The sequence below is a fragment of the Trichogramma pretiosum genome, unplaced genomic scaffold (assembly GCF_000599845.2).
Source record: "Trichogramma pretiosum strain Unisexual culture from Peru unplaced genomic scaffold, Tpre_2.0 scaffold66, whole genome shotgun sequence".
Classification (NCBI taxonomy): Eukaryota; Metazoa; Arthropoda; class Insecta; order Hymenoptera; family Trichogrammatidae; genus Trichogramma; species Trichogramma pretiosum.
The window spans coordinates 295,056-315,019 of NW_019640802.1; the positions used below are offsets into that span (position 1 = coordinate 295,056).

A 19,964-nucleotide genomic window follows, 5' to 3' on the forward strand; every position below is an offset into this window, starting at 1 on the left:
GATACGTAACCATGGCCACCGGGCAATCAAAGATTGTTTTGTTATAAACAACGAATAACGGGCACGGTCGAGCGAGCCTCCAGAGAGACACGTCAATCGCTTTCGATATAAAATCCAAAAATCTAATTTTATTTTGCAAAGGATCACTTGTTTTGTGAATACCTTTGATAGTGAGGCCTCGGCCAATTCTCGTTTGAATTGTGCTCATTTAATAAATAAAAATAGTGAGTTTTTTGAACGTAAAATTTTTCTCACTTTAAAAAAAAGTTGTTGTTAATTTTTATTTATTTTAAAAAACAAAACTATCGGGACTCATTCGAAAGAAGAGTACCAAGCATACATTTTGGTGCCGTGACCAGGATGCAGCCTCGATCTTCAATCCGAGCTCACAACGTCAACCAATTCTCACTGTCATTTCTCTTCGCCATCTTTCACTGCCATCCGTCTTTCATCATCGACCTGCTGCCCTCTCGATCGTCTCGCAAGACCGGAATCAGAAATAACAAGCCAATTTAAGTACCATTTAATTATATATTTTTGGGGTTCTTGCAATTTTTGATTCGAGTCTACCGTAAATTCTTTCTCGTGTGTTTCGATACACAGTCTTGGTTGGACGGTAGCTAGCAAGATAGGCATCTCACACATACATTAAACAATCCAAAATAATTACAGTTGTCGTGGAAGTTGCGATTCGTTTAAAAAAAGTTTACCCTGTTCGCTGACAAAAATCAATAAAGAGATTTCTTGGTTAGCTCGTTGTCATTGACGCGTTGCCGCGACTATTATCTGTTTCGAATTGTCGCATCAGTGGATTGAAAAATGACTCGACTAAAATTCATAAACCAAAAACGCTCGACTCTAAAGGGACAGATCGCTCAATTAGAAAAAAAATAGTGTCTGATCCATTAGACAGTCCGGAAAAAATTGCATCTGTAAAAGCGCGTAAGGTTCGATTAGAAAAATTTTTCGAAACGTACGTCGAATTAAATGATGAGCTTGCATTGCTCGTACCGGCAGACGACGAAAATCTCATCGATTTTCTGACGGTCGAAGAGCGGTATTTCGATGTAGTTGGTAGATGTGACGCGCTTAATTCGAGTACAAATGATAACGCGATGAATACGACTTCGATTGTAACCGGAAACAATACGCATCGTTTAAAATTACCCGTAGCTGACCGTAGCTGACTTACCGAAATTTGACGGTGATATATCGAATTGGTTATCTTTTAAAAATACATTCATGACGATGGTCGGCAATAGTGATATTCCAAAGTTACAAAAGTTTATGTACTTATACAAAATTACCTCCTGAGCGACGCTTTACGTAAAATTTCGATATACAACGTGAGTGAAGAAAATTTTGATCATGCGTGGAAATTATTATTAGAATTAGAATCCTCACTTAAAATAATGATGGACCTGAAAGTGAAGCCAATCTATTCGGCCTCTGATTGGTCGACTGACTTTTGACTCGAGTCGAAAGATAATAAAGTGACATCTACGGTTAAAATAGCAACTTTTTCGAAACTGACTAAAAAATGTACGCGCGCGAAGCGCGCCTGAAAGTTGCTGGTATCATATAAATCCGATAAATGCTTAGCGCAAAGACCTGTGATAATATATAAATATTGGCAATGCGCATCGAGAGAGAGAGAGAGAGAGAAAGAAAGAGAGGAAGAAACGAGCCAAAGCTCAAAGTCCCATTGCGCTCAAAGTTCAGCGTACGATGCGTGCCTATATGTGTGTGTATGTGTGTGTGCGTGCCGAGCCTCGCTAGCGGCCTAGTTATCGTGCACTCATAGACTGCGTGGTTGTACATCGTAAATAGACGTCGTTCCGATGATTCGGCACACACGCGTTCACACACACGCAAACGGTCTCGATACTATACAATGCATATACGCACACGCACACGGTCTTTCCGATGCAAAAAAAAAACACCGCGCACGTACACACTGTATCTTTACGGGCAATTGCAATCGATGGAGCGTTCGAAATGCTAGACACGCGCTTCCTGCCGCGCTAACACCTACTACATGGCAACACCTATATATACTGCGCATATAACATTATAATGACTATATACGTACTTGCAGTGGGATATAAATTTGTCGAGCGCGACAATAGATGCTCAAAACTCGAACTCGAGATCGTTTATAATAGCTTCGGCTATTTGCAAGTCGAGTCATTTTGCTGCTGCATAAGCTGCGCGCGGAGATGCGGCCTCCGCCTGCTGCACACAAGCGACTTATCTCTCTGCGTACGGGTATACAGATAAGCGCGCGACTTGTTTATTCGAATTCGAGCTTCGAATGCAGAGCAGCAATGCGTGCAGATTATTGCCCGCTTACATACAGCGTAGGACGCGACGATAGACATTTTCATTCGTCACCGTGAGAATTGGTCTTTGGAAGATCGACGGAATTTTTTCGGGTCTTACTCGCGTCGTTGCAGCGGCAGCAGATGTGTCACGCGGGCCGAGGGTGGGTCCCGTACACGGAAAAGGCCCTAAGTACGATGTAATGGCTTGCTCGTGCGCTGAGGTAAACCGATCCCGCTGCAGTACGAGAAACAATGCCAAGTATCGGCGCGCATAGGTATAGGATACCTATAATACATAGATTCTTCCCTCGAGTGCGACACCCCCGAAGTAATCCAAGAAGCTGGCTATTGCGCGTTTTTCCATCGTCAACCATGTCCTATACCTACTGCCCTCGCGGCCTTTTCTCGTGCAGCCCTAAGTGCTATATATACATACAGCCTCTCTGGAAAGACGTTCTCAAAAAAGTGTACGAAAAAAGAAAGAAAAAAAGTTGCCATTAGGCATGTTTCGAGAGAAGTCGATGCTGCTGCTGATGCTGTGTGTGTGTGTTATAAGAAAAAAAATTCGCCGATTCCTCGTATTTTTTCTTGTACGAGAAGCAGCGAGTCTCGCGAACTCGAGTTCTCTCGGAGACACAAACAGCCTTTTTTTTCGCGCCGCAACTGGGTCAAATTATGAGGCAAGAGCTGCTGCTGCTGCCGTAGAGCGATTAAAGCTCGCGATAGTACCGCATTAAATTCTTCTTCTTTCTTTTATTTTTTTTCTCTTTATGGGACGCGTGAAAGAGGATAAGCCGAGAGTTAAGTGATAATGTACTTATATCGTTCATGTGCACGGACTCTGATCGATGTGTCGCGTCTTTATATACGATATATACACGAAAAACAAACTGCTTGTAAGCATATATATTAACGCGATAACCCCGGCGGTGACATTACGAGCCCTGTTAGTAGTGCGCGAATCGTTTCCCAAAGCCTCGCGCGGAGTACACGTGATACATTACCCGAGTAGTAAGAGGAAAAACATTTAAAAAGCGTCGCGCGGGGGCCTCTTATATACGATCGCTAAACTGCGAATTGTTACTCGCACTTTTCTCGTTACTACTACGATATAATAACAGTTAACAGTACTTGGGTGTAGTGTATATAGTGTGGGCGCGCACACACATCGAGAGAGGCACGTTTCATAGTCCAAAGCGATGAAGCGAGGAGAGGTCCAACGACAGCGGACCAACACAATGCGACTATATGTGCTCTGCGTATGTAATGGTGGGGACGCGCGAATCGCATGTGGATATACAAGCCGCGTGCTGTAGTAGCAGCGGTGCACGCCACAGTCTTATAGCAGTACTCCCTCTTTCGCACGCCGAGCGCGTGTTGTGTCTCTCGGCACTCGGCAGTAGTTGGCTTTTTAGCGCAGCGGATACTGTTCAGTATTACGTTCGTGTTCTGCGCGCGCGTATCGTACGTAACTTGTGCGTGTGCTCGCGGCCACTGAAGGTACTGTCGACCACTGGCGACTATCTGCATTTTTTCTATTTACATTTACATGTACTTGTCGCATAGTACGCGAACGTAAGACAAAGTCAACAGTGTTTTTAGATAATAGGACTCGTTCCTAGTTTAGTGCGCTTTTACTCGCGACAACAGTGTTTGTGCACAGTGCAGCTCTCAGCGAAACTTCTCAGGAAACACGAGAAAGCTCGCCTGCAACGACACCCCCGTCGAGTCGTCGTCGTCGTCTGCAACAGAGAGCTAAAATATAATACGTACACGAGGACCAGTGTCGGGTGTCGCTGCCGCCTTTCACTCTCTCTCTCTCTCTCTCTTTCATATCCTACCCTCGTTCGTGTTCGTGCGTGCATCGGTGCCAGTATTATACAGTATATACTATATACAGTTCGCGCAAGCAGGAAGCAACATCGACAAAAACCAAAGCGAAAAAGTGCAGCGCTCGAGCACACAGCTGATTTTCAACGGCCTATATGACGCGCGGTATACACAGGGGGTAGAAGTTATATAGATTTGCATGCCGCCGCCTCCCCACTGCTCTCGCTCACCCCTTGCGTGCGAGATTATATTGCCTCGTGCGCAGCTCGAGCGCAGCCGCGTCAATCCAGTAGCACATACAGCCCTTGCACACACACACACACATATATCTATAATTCGCCGTGCAAGACTCGAATGACGTCATAGCAAAACAGACCACCGACGCACACGCGATAGCAGCAGCAGCAATTTAAAAGTCTCTCTGCTGCTGCTGCTGCTGCTGCTGCTGCTGCACCAGCCCCCTCCGCTCCAACCCCCCCGGAGCTCCTCTCTGCGTGCTGGCTTCTACTGCTGCTGTCATACCTAATATTTTCTGACTGCTGCACACTATAACTGTGTGCGCCTCGAGCTTCGCAACTAGGCTGCTGCTGCTGACTGGCTGGCCTGCTGTACCAGAAAAACGCACAGAGCGAGACGACGTGTGTATCGAGAGAAAAAGACTCTGTGCGTTGACGTGCTGCACGAAACGACAGAACTAGTGCACGCCAGTGTGTCTATAATATTCCAGAGGAAGAACTAGTGAGAGAGATAAAAAAAAATAATAAACGAAGAGAGAGAGAGACGCGACGACGCGATGACGAGTAGATAACGAATGCAGAAAATGAGGTGCAGCGTTGTTGTTGCTGACCTTCTACCCCTATTGTCTTCGTCGCATACTGCTGGTCATTTGTTTGTCGCGCGCCTACTCCTCGTCTTGCTGCTCGTCACGCTCAATCGTAAGTCCAATTTTTCTTCTTATTCTTTTTATACACACATTTTCTTCACCTCTTCTTGCTTCTTTATAATCCTTTGTCGTCGCGGATATCGTGCTTGTAAACACACACACATACACACTCGTCCACGCGAGTATAGCCGCGTGCACGCGATCGACGACGTTCTTCCTCTCTCTGTAATACTTTGATTATAACGTCGAGAACGTTTAGCTCTTTTTTTCTCACGCGCGTCTTGTATCGATGTGTGGCGCACGTATATATTTCGTATTACACATCTATATAGGTATACACATAACACACATATATTTACGTGACAGTAAAGCGCGTGTGGACTGTGGATATATATAAACACGCGCGCGCGCCCGCGCGGCTGATATAAAACGCGCGACACGCTTCGATGAAACCTTTTTATTATATTTTGTGTGCGTTACCATCGGACTTGAATGGAAACATACTTGTAACACGACCTCGGTATTATTGTTGAAAAAAAAGATTATATTATGTGAACATTGACACGTTCGTTCGATCATTTTTTTTTTCACCTTTATCAAGGAAACTAGGACGCGTGTAGACAATCACAAAGGCTGAAGTAAAAAGTTACTTTGCCGTGTGTGCATGCGTGCTGCTGCTGCTGCTCATGCAATACATTTGCTATATTACGCTTGACTACCCTTTGATCTCCGATTTCTAATTGACTGTCAATTTTTTCATGGTACTTTTACAGACAAAGCGTTGGCTGGCGATGGACAGTGCAAGGATATCAATGGAGTGAGTCATGAGACTGGGAACCACTATGTTCCTGGTCCTGAGCCCTGCACGCTCTGTGTTTGTAACAATGGTAATCCCACATGGTGCAAGACGGTGTACTGCAAGGTATAACAATTTTTTTTATTTTAATAAATAAACAATCTCACAGTAAAATTTCATTTCAATTATTCTTTGCAGTACAAAGATCCAGACTACTTGTCGCACAGAAGTTGCAAAAACTTTAAATTTGGTGACATATGCTGCGAGGTAATTTGCCTTGATGAAGTATCAAATGAAAAATCAGATGGAACTAACATCTTAGACAATAATGCTGGTCTTAGCTTGGGACTACGATTAGTTGCTAGTTGCATAATTGCTCTTCTTTCATTAGCTCTTTTAATATTCCTGATTCATCGCTTAAGGCAAAGAAAACTCAGAGGTAACGTATATTAAAGTTTAGCAAAGAAAATTTCAAATTGTTAAAAGTACTTGAAAATATTATTTGAAGTTTTCTATTGTTTTAATAATAGAATTTAAACACTTTATTTTAAATAAAATTAGTTTGTGCAGCTGGAGAACAAAATCATCAACTGGCCGATGATCAAAGATCAGTCAGTAGCATGGTCTACCTGGATAGACATACTGTGTCAAATGGAGTGCCAATAGATCACATGCCATGTAGTGCTGGATATCAATTGTGGAAATCGCCAAGTAGTTATTTCCCGCAAGGGGAAGCTCCACCACCTTACGAAGAAGCAGTCGCTGCTGCAAGGAACGATCAAATGCTACTACTCAGACAGCACGCTTCACCTTCTAATTCTTCGGCTAATTATCTAACGGTTCATAATCCCACTAATATATCGCTTATAGCAAATAGTCAAAATGGTTTACCATCTAGTACACCTGTGCTTACACATATTAATCCCACGTGCTCGTCGCCTCTAATCTCTGCTAGTAACAGGCCTTTAAGTAGTCCAGCTGCGCATTCTTACTATGAATATAATCCAAACGAAGCTGTAGCCTCTGATTATTGCTCTGGTGCTTGCTCCTCCAGTTATGGTACAGAAGCTAATGTGTATGAAAATCTTCCAATCGCTGCGCATAGATCTCGTGAGTCTTAACAACGAACATTCTCAAACGCTTTTTACTAACAAAAATTTTCTTAGCCGCTAATCTTCTTTTAGCCTTGTCGAGTAACAATCCCAGCATAGCGCCTAAACACGCCTCGCACATTAGCAAGCAACTCATGCTGCCGACTAATCAAAACGCACCACCCGTTCAAAATTATCATCAGCATACGACATTGCCTCGTCAAAGCACCGCTTACACAATATCCTCGAGCATACCGAACACCAGCGTAGGCTCTCACCGAACCATTCCGAGAAGTCTTGCGAACGGCAGTGGTGGTGGTGGTGGTGGTGGCAGCAGCAGCTCGAGACTGCCCAGAGAAGAGAGCAGCAGCGTGCATCAATCGGTCGCTGCGCCGATTTTCGAAAAATTAGCCGATCATTCCGACAATACACAAAGCAAAGCCAATAATAATCGCTCGCCCAGATCGATGCTGCCAGTGTCGATCGTTCCATCGAGCATCTCATCCGCTCTGACCAGTTGCGAAGCTGCCGTTAGTACCAATACTTATTACAATAGTTCCTCCATTGCCAAGACATCTTACACGCTCAGCAAAGCCGTGGAGCCCAAATCGAGCAGTCAAACCTTAGCTTCTCTTAATTTCAAGGTAAGTTTTGCATGAATTCAAATCTCCTAGTACGGATATTTCAGCCTTTATTATTCTCTCCTCTCAGCCTCCGTTAGCGAGCGCGAACCAAGTCAACGAGGAGGGAAGCTTCGACTCCGTGACGTGTAGCTGCAACAATGGCCAAGCCGCAGCTCCTACCATCTCGACCATTCACGACGACGATTATCGCAGCGAGTGCGAAAACTGCAAGAGCGCCAGCGCCTCGAGGTATTACGCCGGAAACGAGGACGAGCTAGTCGCGTCGCCGCGTGAAACCATGACATTGCAGCGTCGACCGGCCGCCGCGGACGCCGAGGCTCACCATCCGAACAATTCGACCTGTCAATATTATCGAACGTGTCACACGCTGCCCACGAACACGAAGCAGCAGCAACGCACCAGGTAAGAAAAAAAAACGATTGATTGAATTTTACAATGCAGCTCGCGCGCCCCGTTGTGTCAGCGCGCCTGCGATCGTAGCCAAGAGAGCTTATTTATAGAGCCAATTGATACCAAAGCGGGATCGTGTTTCTAAATCTCCTGTTACTTAAATGTGTGACCGTTCGAGTTACACATTTTCTCGCTCTCTCGATTGAATGCTCGGCTCGTTTATCCATCATCATCGTCATTAAAAAAAAAAAAAAAATGAAATAAAACAGGCGCGTTTTTTCTCTATTTACAGGAGTAACAGCTCGCGCGAAAATTGGTTCAGCTCAGTGCCAAGAAGCTCGACGGAATCTTCGGAAGGTGACTAAGTCATAACGTTCTACACTACAATATTAAAGCAACATTTAGTATATAATAGTATAATAATAGGGACGTGTGTCCGTATACGCGATTCGACAAAAAGTATGAATCGTTACTTTTTAAGCTCTACTTGTTTACTTGCGTACTCGTGCGTGCAAACGTGATGTATATTTATGCGTGCGCGCGCTTGTGTTCAGGTATCGATTTTAAAATCTTAAAATCTGTGACAAACCATTGACGATACCGAAACATAGTTTATATAGATAGCTCGAAGCATGTATAGCAGATCGCTCAACGGTTTTGAATAATTTACTGATATATATATCTTTAGCGTATCGCCTAACGATATAGAGCATTGTGATGACGATGATTTTAAATTATAATAAATTTTAAAATAATTTTTTCGTTCAAGACGCGCGTTAGAGCGCATTCCTTAACACGTTATCATAGAAACTTATAGCATTGAACGCCAGTTTTTCTAGACTGTGCTCCTTACTCATTTTCACCAGATCTGTGATTAATTAAAGAAATCTCTAAAGGTAAACGAGGTACCAAAACGTAATAAACGCGACAGCTTAACTATTTTTTAAATGACATCCAAAGTCTAAACTTAATAATACAAAAAACATTCTATTTCACAAAGGTTAGACTGATAAGATTTTACGGTTCGATGTATAATGAGCGAATCCGCGCCTTATCCTAAAAACTAATGCTTATAATTAGTTTATTGTATGAGACGTGGATTTGCTCATATGTATATGATCTGCTTAACTAATTAATATAGTTACCACTAGCTGAATCAAAGAATTAACAGTATTAGTCATTACACATAGTCTCTTACAAATATACTTATATGATGCAGATAAGTTTTTTGACCTCTCTTATCGTGATTCTCGTTGAAGGTTATGTCACAAATCTTGAATATAATATTTGAAATGTAATTTCCTGAGTTCTTACGCGAGACAAAAGTTTAAGTCGAATACACAAAACGCTCGAGGTCAATGTTAAAAATTTGTGTAACGATTTTTCAATCGATATGGAAAGTATGAAAAAAAAACAAAAAATAAATAATACGATGTTTTTTTAAATCTCGAAGGCTAAAATTTCGATAAATAAACCCCAATGAATAAATAGGAAAATAGATAAATATATATTTCCTCATAAACTATTTTATTAAAAAAGAGATTAATAATGATAATTAAACGAAGTAACGTTTAAATTAAACTTTAAAATGTTCAACACTTTGAATAAGTTGTAAAAGAATAAATCATGTATTCAATGTAAAAACGTCACGTTATCAATTGTAATTCAGTTTCTTAAATGAGTAGTCATTGTATGACAAGTAGTTATTTCTGACACACAAATTATGCATCTCTAAAGATACGATCCAATGATTTTTTTTGTAAGAAGTTTAACTTGAATACTGAGACTATTTACGATTTATCAAGTCAAGTAAATGTCAAACGGTCCTACATGCACGAATTTAAATTTTAATTATTAGTTAAATGAGCATGGGATCAATTCAAACACACACAAAGTGTGTCGATGAATCAAGTGCTATTCTGTAAATGTAATGCTATTTGATTATTCAATTATTACTGGTCAATGTAGACATATCAGTATTAGGTGTTACATGATTAATTTAAATGTGTTATCGTGATTTTTAGTACTTTTGATTTTTAAATCGTTGTAATGTTAAATTTCAATAAAAGATTTTTTTGTTTGTTATGTTTCTGTAGAAAAACAACTTAAGAATATGCATTACTTAAAAGTACATCGACCAATTTTTCTTGTATGAAAATTATACACGTCAGGGTGTGTGTTTTAACCGTTAGTGTATGTATTCTCAGCGAATGAAGTTTAGTCACTCGAATAGTCTTACGTAAACGTTTCTTAATTTGTTGTTTAAGTTTGTTTTTGTTTTAAACGACATTAATTACTACGTATGCTCACTGTTTTTTTTCTCAATTGATAAAAGTCAAAGGTCTGCCTCCAAGAAAGCTAATAATCTATAGGCTACACTTCGGTCAGACAATATACCAAATATAAATAGATCATTGTCTGTTTCCTGTGTATAATTTTGTAAATATGATACTCTTCTTATCCTATACTTACTATTTAAACGTATATTCTGACCAAGTTCATAAAACGACTGAAACTAATGAAATCAAAGCTTTTAATAAAAACGAGTGTCTAACCTGTCGCCTTGACGAAAAATCGTTGTAAAAACAAAGTTGAAAAAAAAAATAATAATTGAGCGTTCAAAAAAAACAACAACAGCATACTGTAATTATAATTCGGTATATAATAAAACAGAATCCAGAAATGTGTTCATATGTGTATATCAATTACATTAATATTTTATCAATTGATACACAAAGTGTTAACATTCTAAAAAATGAAAATATGAATTACGTAGGGTTTTAAATATTGCAATGTAGAAGACGAAGCCTGTGTATAATCTCTGCCATACTTGGACTTTAAAAATAAAAAAAAAATTAGACTCCGTAGCAGAGAATTAGCTAATGAATCATGTATTAAAAAAAAAAAACTTTTCTTTCTCCGTGATATGTGTTTATGTATAGTAGACGTAAGAGAATATCATCATTATAAACGTCTCATTATATGAACAAGCGCAGTAATGTAATAATTACAAAATAAACGTACGTACGATGCGAAAAAGGTTGAGCTTTTATTGATTTTTTTATTATTATTACCGCTACACCAATTTACTGCCTCGGGCGGCTTTGACATTGGTCATTGCCGCGCGAGTCGAGGCATCGCCTTTGTCTTGTAAATATTTCTGATTAGCTTGGCCGATGATTTTTCAGTCTTGGTGCAGTTGGCATTGTTGTAATCCACCGAATACAGGCCGTAGTGCAAGTTGCGTTTGCTTTTGTGAAAAAGGTAATAAATATATATCGTCACTTGGACTGCGTTCGCACGCGAAGCGGCAAAGTGAATTGACTTTTTCCATATGTACCTGTAGCTATTCATCCGTGCGGAGCTGCTGTCCATAAGCGACCAGGCCAGATATCCGCGAACGTCGATGCCGGACTTCAAACACGTTAGTAGCTTGCTCAAATGTTCGTAGTAATAGACGGTTCTATCCAGGTCGTTTGTACCGCCCGAATCTCCGTAACCCGTGGCCGTAACGATCAGCTGCGGCAAGATGTAATCGGCGTTCAAACGCTCAAGCGACTTTTCGAAATTCTTCGCGTCGGCTACGATGTCTTCCTTCAGCCGGGTCAACCAAGCGGCGCCCAAGTCGCTCTCCTTCGACGACGAGTATCTCGCCTCCCGAGTCCGAAAGTAATCGATCCCCAAAAAGTCGAGACTGCCCCGGATCATCCTGACCTCCTCGTCGGTGAATTCGGGCAGTCGCGATCTCTTCAGACCTCTCATGGCGCTCCTCATGCCGACCTTGAACCGCATCACCTCGTGATAATTGCCCCTCTCACCGAGCAACGGATTGACGAACCAATAATTGGCGAAGATGTAGCTCATCTCGGCGGCTTCGATGTCTTTGTACGAGGCCGGGTCGTAGGGCTCGAACCAACGAACCTTCAGACTCATACCGATTTTTCCTGTACGATTGTACGAATGCACGTGTGCGGAAATGCTCTCGAATTACACGCGCCATTCGAATAATGATATATCTACGGGAGCTACTGTGCTCGCGACTTACCGTTTTGCTTCTTTTGAAACTCATGACGATAAATTTGATAAACCTTGGCGTGAGCCAGCAGTACGTGATGTCCGCATAGATAATTGCCGAGTCGCAATAGTAGCTGCTGCTGCTGCTCCAAGTTGGAGGTCGTCGTCGCGCTGCTGCATACCGCCCACGGGTCGTTTATGCTTATCCAATACTTTACCTACGCATTTTCCGCGAAACTCAGCTTGTTTTTCTTTCTTCGCGTAAAAAACAACTTACTCGGTCGCCGAACGCGGTGAAGGCGACGCGCGCGAAATCCACGAAGTGGTCGATCATCTTCGGATTGGTCCAGCCGCCGATCGGTTGCAGCTTGTGCGGCACGTCTCCGAAGCCGTGCAACGTCACGAGAGGTTCGATTCCGTTCGACAGCAGGTCGTTGAAGAGGCGATTGTAATAAGCAACGCCTTCGACGCTGACGCGTCGAGATAGAGCGTCCGGCATGATTCGAGTCCAGGATAACGAGATTCGGTAGCTGTTGGCCTGCGAGAAGGTCGCGAATGAATTACGTAAATTCAAAGTGTTATATTTGTAAATATTTTTTTGAGTGTACCCCCAAGTTTTTAACAAGACGCGCGTCGTCTCGGTGCTTTTCCAACGATTTACACGCCGGCTCATCTCTCTTATCTTTAGTCCAATAATTCCACGTCGATTTTCCTCTGCCTTGTGGCGAAAATAAATAACTTCGTTACAATCTGTCGCGCTTACGAATCGCAGTATCAACGCGACTTACCTTGAGAATCGTAATCTCCCTCGATCCGACCTGTGGCGGCACCGAATAAGAAATTTTCTGGAAACCGATTGTGCGCCAAAGCTTTCACAGCCTCGACGGCGTACGTGGAAAATTCGTAACTCTTCGCGTTGGCCAATCGATTCTCCACTACTCTCACGTTCTCGTGGATCTCGATGTGGCTTCTGTAGTCCGAGGTGATAAAATTTCCCAGTATGTTGATCAGAACGTTGATCGTGGTCAATTCCGACGGTACCCACATTTTGACAAACTATAGAAAAAATAACAACACAACGAAGACGACCTCGCTCGAATCGCTCGAGCGAAAAATGTATACGATACATTAGTCGTGTGCAGTCATTTTCAGGTACGAGCCAGATAATACATTATAATTGGCGTAATTAAAATACAAAGCGATACTTTATTTTGTCTTAAACGTCTGGCGGTATTTATTTACACGGTGAGAAAGCGAGCGAAAAAATTACAGCAACAATTTTGTTTTTCACTCGCTCGTACAGTTAACAACGCGGCTGAGCAAAGCCAAGAGTCCACAGATCAGAAAGAAGTTCGATATCAGCGACGAAGCTCCGCTGCAGAGTTTTTTCGGATCGCCGCTCGGCAGGGCGTACTCGATATTTTTCTCGAACACGTCCAACGGCGTCAGAGTCGTCGAATTGCCCATCTGCAAGTCTAGAGCCAGCCAAATGTCCTCGCTGTCGGGGCCCAGGTAAAACAGGACCTTCATGAAGTACTGTTCACCTCGGCTGACGAGCTCAAAGACCAGCGCGGAGCCGCTGTTGGGCAGCTCGAATGCCGGCATGCCGAGAATGTCCATGACGCCGTAGAAAAGTCGCTCGTCGCCGCTGTAGGCCGTGATCTGTCGTCCCGGCAAGGAACCGTTGATAAATTTTCGCGAATCGTCGACGATCCGCTTGAGGAAGGCGCCGCCGTTCAGCTGCTGCTGCAGCGTCGTCTTCGAGAGCAGCCGGTAGCCGTCGAGGCTGGCGTTTTTCAGCTCGCCCAGCTTCGATGGCACCCAGTCGGGCACGGATGCTTGGTTCAAGTCCATCTGCGGAATGTAAAAATGTAATGCATTAGTTACGTGGAATCGTTGATTGTAAAAAATCTTAATGCATGCGATTCTTACCACATTGGCGAGGGCGAGATACAGAAGTGAGATATCGATGGGGCTTTTCACGGTTATATTTTGTGCGTGCAAAAATTCCATCAATTTGGATTTTTCCTTCGCGTGAAGATTCAGTACCGCCTCGGTTTCGCGCTTGAAGCGAGGACACGTCGTTCCGATCATGAAGATGTCTTCGTTTTTCATTCTGTATTCTAAAAAAATGTATCTTTTATTATGATTGTTAATTCCTAAATTTTCAGTTAATCTACGCTGTATTGTTGTTCAAATAGTTCGCTCTCAAAATTGTGACGAAAAAAAAGTAAGAAAAAATTAAAATTTCAAAAAAAAAAAAAGAGCGTAAAAGCGGCAAAAATTGAATGCCTATAGTATGCTTTAAAAAAAAACTAAAAAAAGTATAAAAAATGATGGAAAAATAGATAAAAATGTTTAGCGTAAACTTGTATACCTCGTGAAGCAATAAAAAATTTTTAATTTTTTAATTTGCTTTAGCGACGTAAAAAGGTAATTCCAAAAAATTACCGAAAAATAAATTCTACGGTAGGCTTATAATTCCTTAATTTTACTTATGCTCGTGAACTCATCGATACATTACCAAAAGGTATGGGTTGCCACATAAGATCGGCGTTCCATATCTGTTCGCGAACGGGCGGATAGAGTCCGGCGTTGACCAACTCTCCAGCCATTTGAGATACCGGAAACTCATTTGTATGCGCTTTCATCCTCTCGTCCATGTATATGTCGTTCAAAAAAGCAGAGTACTGCTGACGAAGTTGCACACCTAGTTCGTAAAGCTGCTCTTTCACGGGCTGCAAAATGAAATGTATAAAATGTGAAATGTGTTGAATACTCGAACACAAAATAAATAGTTTGAAAATTTGTAGTTTATATTTAATAGTTCGAAAGTTTACTTACATTTGGTATTAAAAGAGCATTCTCGAGGAAATATTCGTACGACAGATTTTTTGGGAGTTCAAATGCCTTTTTTGTGTATGAAACATTTTTCCCATTTTCATAAATACTCGAATTTGAACTGAAAACAATTGAATATTTCTTCAATTTTCTTACATTCGGGGGAGTGGGTTAAAACTAATTCGCTAAGCATATTTTTGATTTTTAAAATAATTTTTTTAGCATACCAGAGTATGCCTGGCACGCTTACCGCATGTATTATTATGACCATTATATTCTTTTATTTTACTATATGTGCCCATTGGATAATTATTTTTACAATATTTATACAGATCCAAAAATTTACGAAAAATCATAATAAGTTAATTTGTACAGCACAACCAAAATATCATTTTTTGAAAAGTAGAGTGAGAGAGACAGAGAGAGAGACAGAGAGAGAGAGGGAGAGAGAGAGAGAGAGAGAGAGAGAGAGAGAGAGAGAGAGAGAGAGAGGGGCAGTATATTGGCGCAAATCGAAAGCCAATACCCGGTGTCTTTGTAATTTACATTTGCGATGTTTAAAATTTCTTAAAAAACTTTGAAGAGTAATATTCAATTTTATGACATACAGGTCTTTGAGAGCCAAATTTATGATCGCCATTTTGAATTTCGTCATTATAACTATTTTACAATAAAGTATACACGCCATTGACTAAATTTATATGCGAGAGACCCACGAGCGAACCTTCTTTCCGTGTTGAAATTTGAGTTGAACGAGATTTTTTTCTCGAAATTTCATGTTTTTTTTTACAAAATTGTTTATAACTTTTAGTTAAATAATTTTTTTTAAATTCTGACACCGGATTCGAAAAGTACATTAAATTTTATGTGAGTAATGATGTCTGAAAAGTTTTTCAAACAATTTTTAGTCGATGTAATTCATCGCTATAAATGTTGTCTGAAAATGGTCATTTCAGGCGTTAAAGGGTTAAGTACAACAATATTAACCCATTAACGACCAAAATGCTCGATTTTTTTGTTGGTTTTCGCAGCGATTTTTTTGTAGTTTGAGGCCTCCAAAAAGTTTCGTATGGACCTATTTCGATGTAAAATTTAATGTCCTTTCAGAAACTGAGCTCAAAATTTCGATTCTTCGCGTAATAAAAAAGTTATGGCTACTTATACGAAAAAAAACGTAAAATTTTTTGCAAAAAATCAAGTTTTTGATTTTTCTTCACCATGTTAGGAAATCACGATATAAATATGATTAGGGGTGATCACGACTATCAAGGTATCTCAGAGAATTTTTATGGAATTTTTGAACTCCTTTTCAAACTTTGGTTTTTTGCACTTTTTCTCTAAATTCAGTAGTTTTCGAGTGAAAATGAGTTATGTTTTATATGATTATAAGTTATTTTTTGTTTGAAGTAGTGGTTCGAAAATTCCATAAAAATTCCCTGAGATACTTTGATAGTCGTAATCACTCTTGATCATATTTATATCGTGATTCCGTAACGGTAACATGGTGAAAAAAAATAAAAAACTTGATTTTTTATAAAAAATTTTACGTTTTTTTTTCGTATAAGTAGCCATACCTTTTTTATTAAGCAAAGAATCGAAATTTTGAGCTCAGTTTCTGAAAGGGCATTAAATTTTACATCGAAATAAGTCCATACGAAACTTTTTGGAGGCCTCAATTTGGAAAAAAATCGCTGCGAAAACCAACAAAAAAATCAAGCAGTTTGGTCGTTAACCCATTAAGTCCCAAGAGGGCGTTTTTTTGACACTCATTCCGGTCGTTGTATTTTTGATGAAAAAGGGGTTAAAAAAATATGCGAGTAGCCTGTTCTTATGTAAAATTTGATGCCCTTTTAGCATCTAAGCTCAGATTTTCAAAAAAACAATCAGGTCAAAACTTATGGTTGATTTTATTTTTTGATTTTCCAAACGGAAAGCATTTAAAATCTCATGGTTTTCGTACAAATATCGCGTCCTCGATGTCTAAACTAAAAGTTAGAGGCGTTCCGATTCGAAAAATTAATGTTTAAACAAACAAGATGGTGGTCGGAACGCGAAAAAATGAAAAAAAACTTCTAGAATTTTTAACTCGAAAACGAAGGACTTGAGAAAAAAATTTTACAGAACAAAAATTGTTTAGAATTGATCAAAGATTACGTGTAAATTTTTTTTTCAGAATTTTCGGAGCGATTTTTGGATTTTTGGATATGACCATTTTTCCAAAAATCCAAAAATTGTTCCTAAAATTCTGAAAAAAAATCAAACGTATTCTTTGATCAATTCTAAACACTTTTTGTTCTATAAAATTTTTTTCTCAAGTCCTTCGTTTTCGAGTTGAAAATTCTAGAAGTTTTTTTTCATTTTTTCGCGTTCCGACCACCATTTTGTTTGTTTAAACATTAATTTTTCGAATCGGAACCCCTCTAATTTTTTTTTACCCCTTTTTCATCAAAAATACAGCGACCGAAATAAGTGTCAAAAAAGTCCTCTTGGGATTTAATGGGTTAATGGGTTAAGATTGTTCTATTTTGTTTGCATTATTCAAAGTTTTTTGTTCTGGTCGGTTACTTTTCGTTATTTTGAGCTAAAAAATTTAATGAATTTTCTTTGGATAAATATTTATCATATGCTAAAAAAATAATGTAGAATATATTCAAAATGAATTACATTAATCCTTATTATAAAAATATTACATTTATATTTCATATTATGTATTATTTAGCAGTAAACCAATTTTTGTAATACTTTTTCTCCCATTCACGTGTCTATGTCTTTGGCATATACACTTGTAATACATTGTAGTACATTAAATACTTATGTTAGTTGTAATTATTGCTATGTTCTTAATTTTGCGATAATTATGCGCGTCTTTTATGATATTCATTCATCTTTTTCATCTCTTTATTTTCCAAAATGATACGTACGATTTGTCAGTCAGATTTTGCATTGATTCCTCATCGTAGTTTGGTACGTAAAATCGATTGATAGCAAGCTGAAAAATAATCACATTTAATTTTGCTGAGTGAATATTACTTGAAATTTGATAGGTAACGAATTTACAATAAAATATTTGAACATTTTAAAATAAATTTGGAATTCGTTAATTTAAACCGAAACAGAATTCATTTCGAATTTCTAAAGATTATATGATCGTTTTATAAATTGTCAGCGACATATGCTACAATTCTTTTTATTGTACTATATTTTTAAAAAATTATCGAACGAACAGACGAACGTAAGAAACAATATCATACGGTCACCTAGTCATTGTAATGATACGTCGAAAAGTTTCAAGGGGCGGAGCTTAGACTTTGGTTAATCACTTGGCTACTACAGCTTCGAGAGGTAAGAAAAGAGAAAGCCGAATTAGATGGGATTCAAACGCAATGGAGCCTCTTATCTCACGTACGTAAAACAATCGATTGTATTTTTTGATTCACAGAAAATCGGTGTGCTACACATCGAATCGTTCTTTTTTTCTTTTGTTTCGCTCGATAAATTACAATAGTCTAAGATAAATCGTATCCCTTACCACATGCAGTAGACGCAGTTTTGTCAACGCTGTTTCTTCCACCGCCTTGGTCAACCGATCATCGTCCGTCGCATTTTTTGCCGCCGCCGCTGTACACGTGACCAACAACGCACACAAGCACAAAAAGCTCGCGCTCGTGCTTTTGCGAAACTTCATCATCGTCATTATTATAATATATTCAATCTCACGCACATGTGTTCACCTATACGAGCATATACGCAGTTGCTGCCTCACGGATCGCTTCACAGCGCCTCACTGTCGACGACGATATCAGCGGTTCGTTTTTCTTCGAAAGGAAAAATCGCGAGCAGAGAGAAGATATGTAATAATCATCTGCAGACGCGGGCGCTTTATTATCTATAATTTTACAACCTGGATTAATAATAAATACGCAATCTCTCTCTCACCTCTCTTTTATCAGAGTGGCGTCTTTGGAAAATCGTATACGACTGTGTGTATACGACTCGGCGTGTGTTATCTTAACTGCTCGTGAACGGTGAAAAAACTCCTGGGTTCTGTCTCTCTTTCTTCGCGCATAAACATATCAATTAAAATATACAAATTTTATTTTATGTGTTAATATATACGAGCTTCTCAATTGTGCGTATGTGTATATATCGTAAACTTGGCCTATAGGCCGCCCTCGCCGCCGCAGTAATGTATAGTAATGTATACAATATATCATCGTAACAAAAAAATAAACAGCATAATTGCTTTATCTTATCAAAACCTTGGGGCGCGCTTTTGTCAACTTTCCTCTGAAATAAATTTTTTTCTGCACAAGTTTAGTCAATGCAAATTCGCACGTGTTGCGTCGTTAGGCGGTGCGTTGGATACGATAGATACGTTGATTATTTTACGCGTCGACGCGTGCTGAGTAGTAATATATATATACAGTGACTAGTAGTAATATCGCGTGAACGTAACATAATTTTTCATCAATTATAACGCGGCTATCGAGTGACAACGACCTTACACATAAATACGTTTACAGAGGAGCGAATCCATTGGAATGTAGGTGTAATTGGATCCAAGTGATAGAGTTCGTTTTAACAATGAATGGAGTTACAAAAATTCTCATCAAATTATGCTAATTGACTTTCACTTGTTACAGCGCAGCAGCATCGGCGTATCCGGTTACAATAGAACAATACAATTTCCTTAGAGGAGTAAAAACCCAAAAAACCAATCGATCAAATCATGTGCGTCGTCGTCCGATAACGCGACGATGCAGCCAGTTCGGACATCTGCTTGGTCCCTGAATCTTTTTCCCCCGCCACTCAATTTTTGGATGCAGGCGTAATGTGTATACCAAGGTACATAAGCATTTTCGATCAGTTTGAAAAGAAAAACACCAAATCAGTTAGTATCGTCTCAGCTACTGTGACGCACACATCTCGTGGTATGCTCTCTCCGCAGTCCAGCTAGTACAGTGTTAATACTTGCTTACTCCTGGTTCATAGTGCATACCCGGCGCTTCTCCTGCAACTGCATAATTTTGCCGATTATCTAGAGTAAGTAATCAACAGCAATTTTTAAATTACATCGAATATTGATTTTTAACATTTAAACTTACAATAGTTTTATTATCGCGAAGCTGAATCGCCTCTCGCTTATTGTCG

The 19,964-nt window shown here is 39.9% G+C and overlaps 3 protein-coding genes across 5 annotated transcripts; 1 reads left to right on the forward strand and 2 right to left on the reverse strand.

Moving 5' to 3' along the window:
* The first annotated feature begins 3,701 nt into the window (after window positions 1-3,701).
* LOC106657273 lies at window positions 3,702-19,856 on the forward strand. 3 transcript variants are annotated; one of them, XM_014378681.2, is made up of 8 exons: window positions 3,702-5,089; window positions 5,811-5,959; window positions 6,032-6,272; window positions 6,395-6,943; window positions 7,018-7,568; window positions 7,636-7,970; window positions 8,251-8,315; window positions 19,457-19,856. In XM_014378681.2, the coding sequence occupies exons 1-8, from the start codon at window positions 4,966-4,968 to the stop codon at window positions 19,486-19,488; spliced, it is 2,046 nt and encodes a 681-aa protein (XP_014234167.1). In that variant the 5' UTR covers window positions 3,702-4,965; the 3' UTR covers window positions 19,489-19,856. The 3 variants fall into 3 exon arrangements, with proteins under 3 accessions (XP_014234167.1, XP_014234168.1, XP_023315070.1); XM_014378682.2 differs by having other exon boundaries at window positions 3,703-5,089; window positions 6,404-6,943; XM_023459302.1 differs by lacking the exon at window positions 19,457-19,856 and having other exon boundaries at window positions 3,703-5,089; window positions 6,404-6,943; window positions 8,251-10,997.
* Window positions 10,984-13,069, reverse strand: LOC106657274 (myrosinase 1-like). The gene is made up of 6 exons (XM_014378684.1): window positions 12,761-13,069; window positions 12,581-12,690; window positions 12,250-12,510; window positions 12,004-12,190; window positions 11,299-11,902; window positions 10,984-11,208 (listed from the first exon to the last, which is right to left on the reverse strand). The coding sequence occupies exons 1-6, from the start codon at window positions 13,017-13,019 to the stop codon at window positions 11,073-11,075; spliced, it is 1,557 nt and encodes a 518-aa protein (XP_014234170.1). The 5' UTR covers window positions 13,020-13,069; the 3' UTR covers window positions 10,984-11,072.
* On the reverse strand, window positions 13,203-19,338 carry LOC106657275 (venom acid phosphatase Acph-1-like). Its single transcript, XM_014378685.2, has 6 exons — window positions 18,343-19,338; window positions 17,735-17,802; window positions 14,817-14,934; window positions 14,497-14,710; window positions 13,905-14,095; window positions 13,203-13,826 (listed from the first exon to the last, which is right to left on the reverse strand). Exons 1-6 carry the CDS (start codon window positions 18,505-18,507, stop codon window positions 13,260-13,262), a joined length of 1,323 nt encoding a protein of 440 aa, XP_014234171.1. The 5' UTR covers window positions 18,508-19,338; the 3' UTR covers window positions 13,203-13,259.
* Window positions 19,857-19,964: the final 108 nt, after the last annotated feature.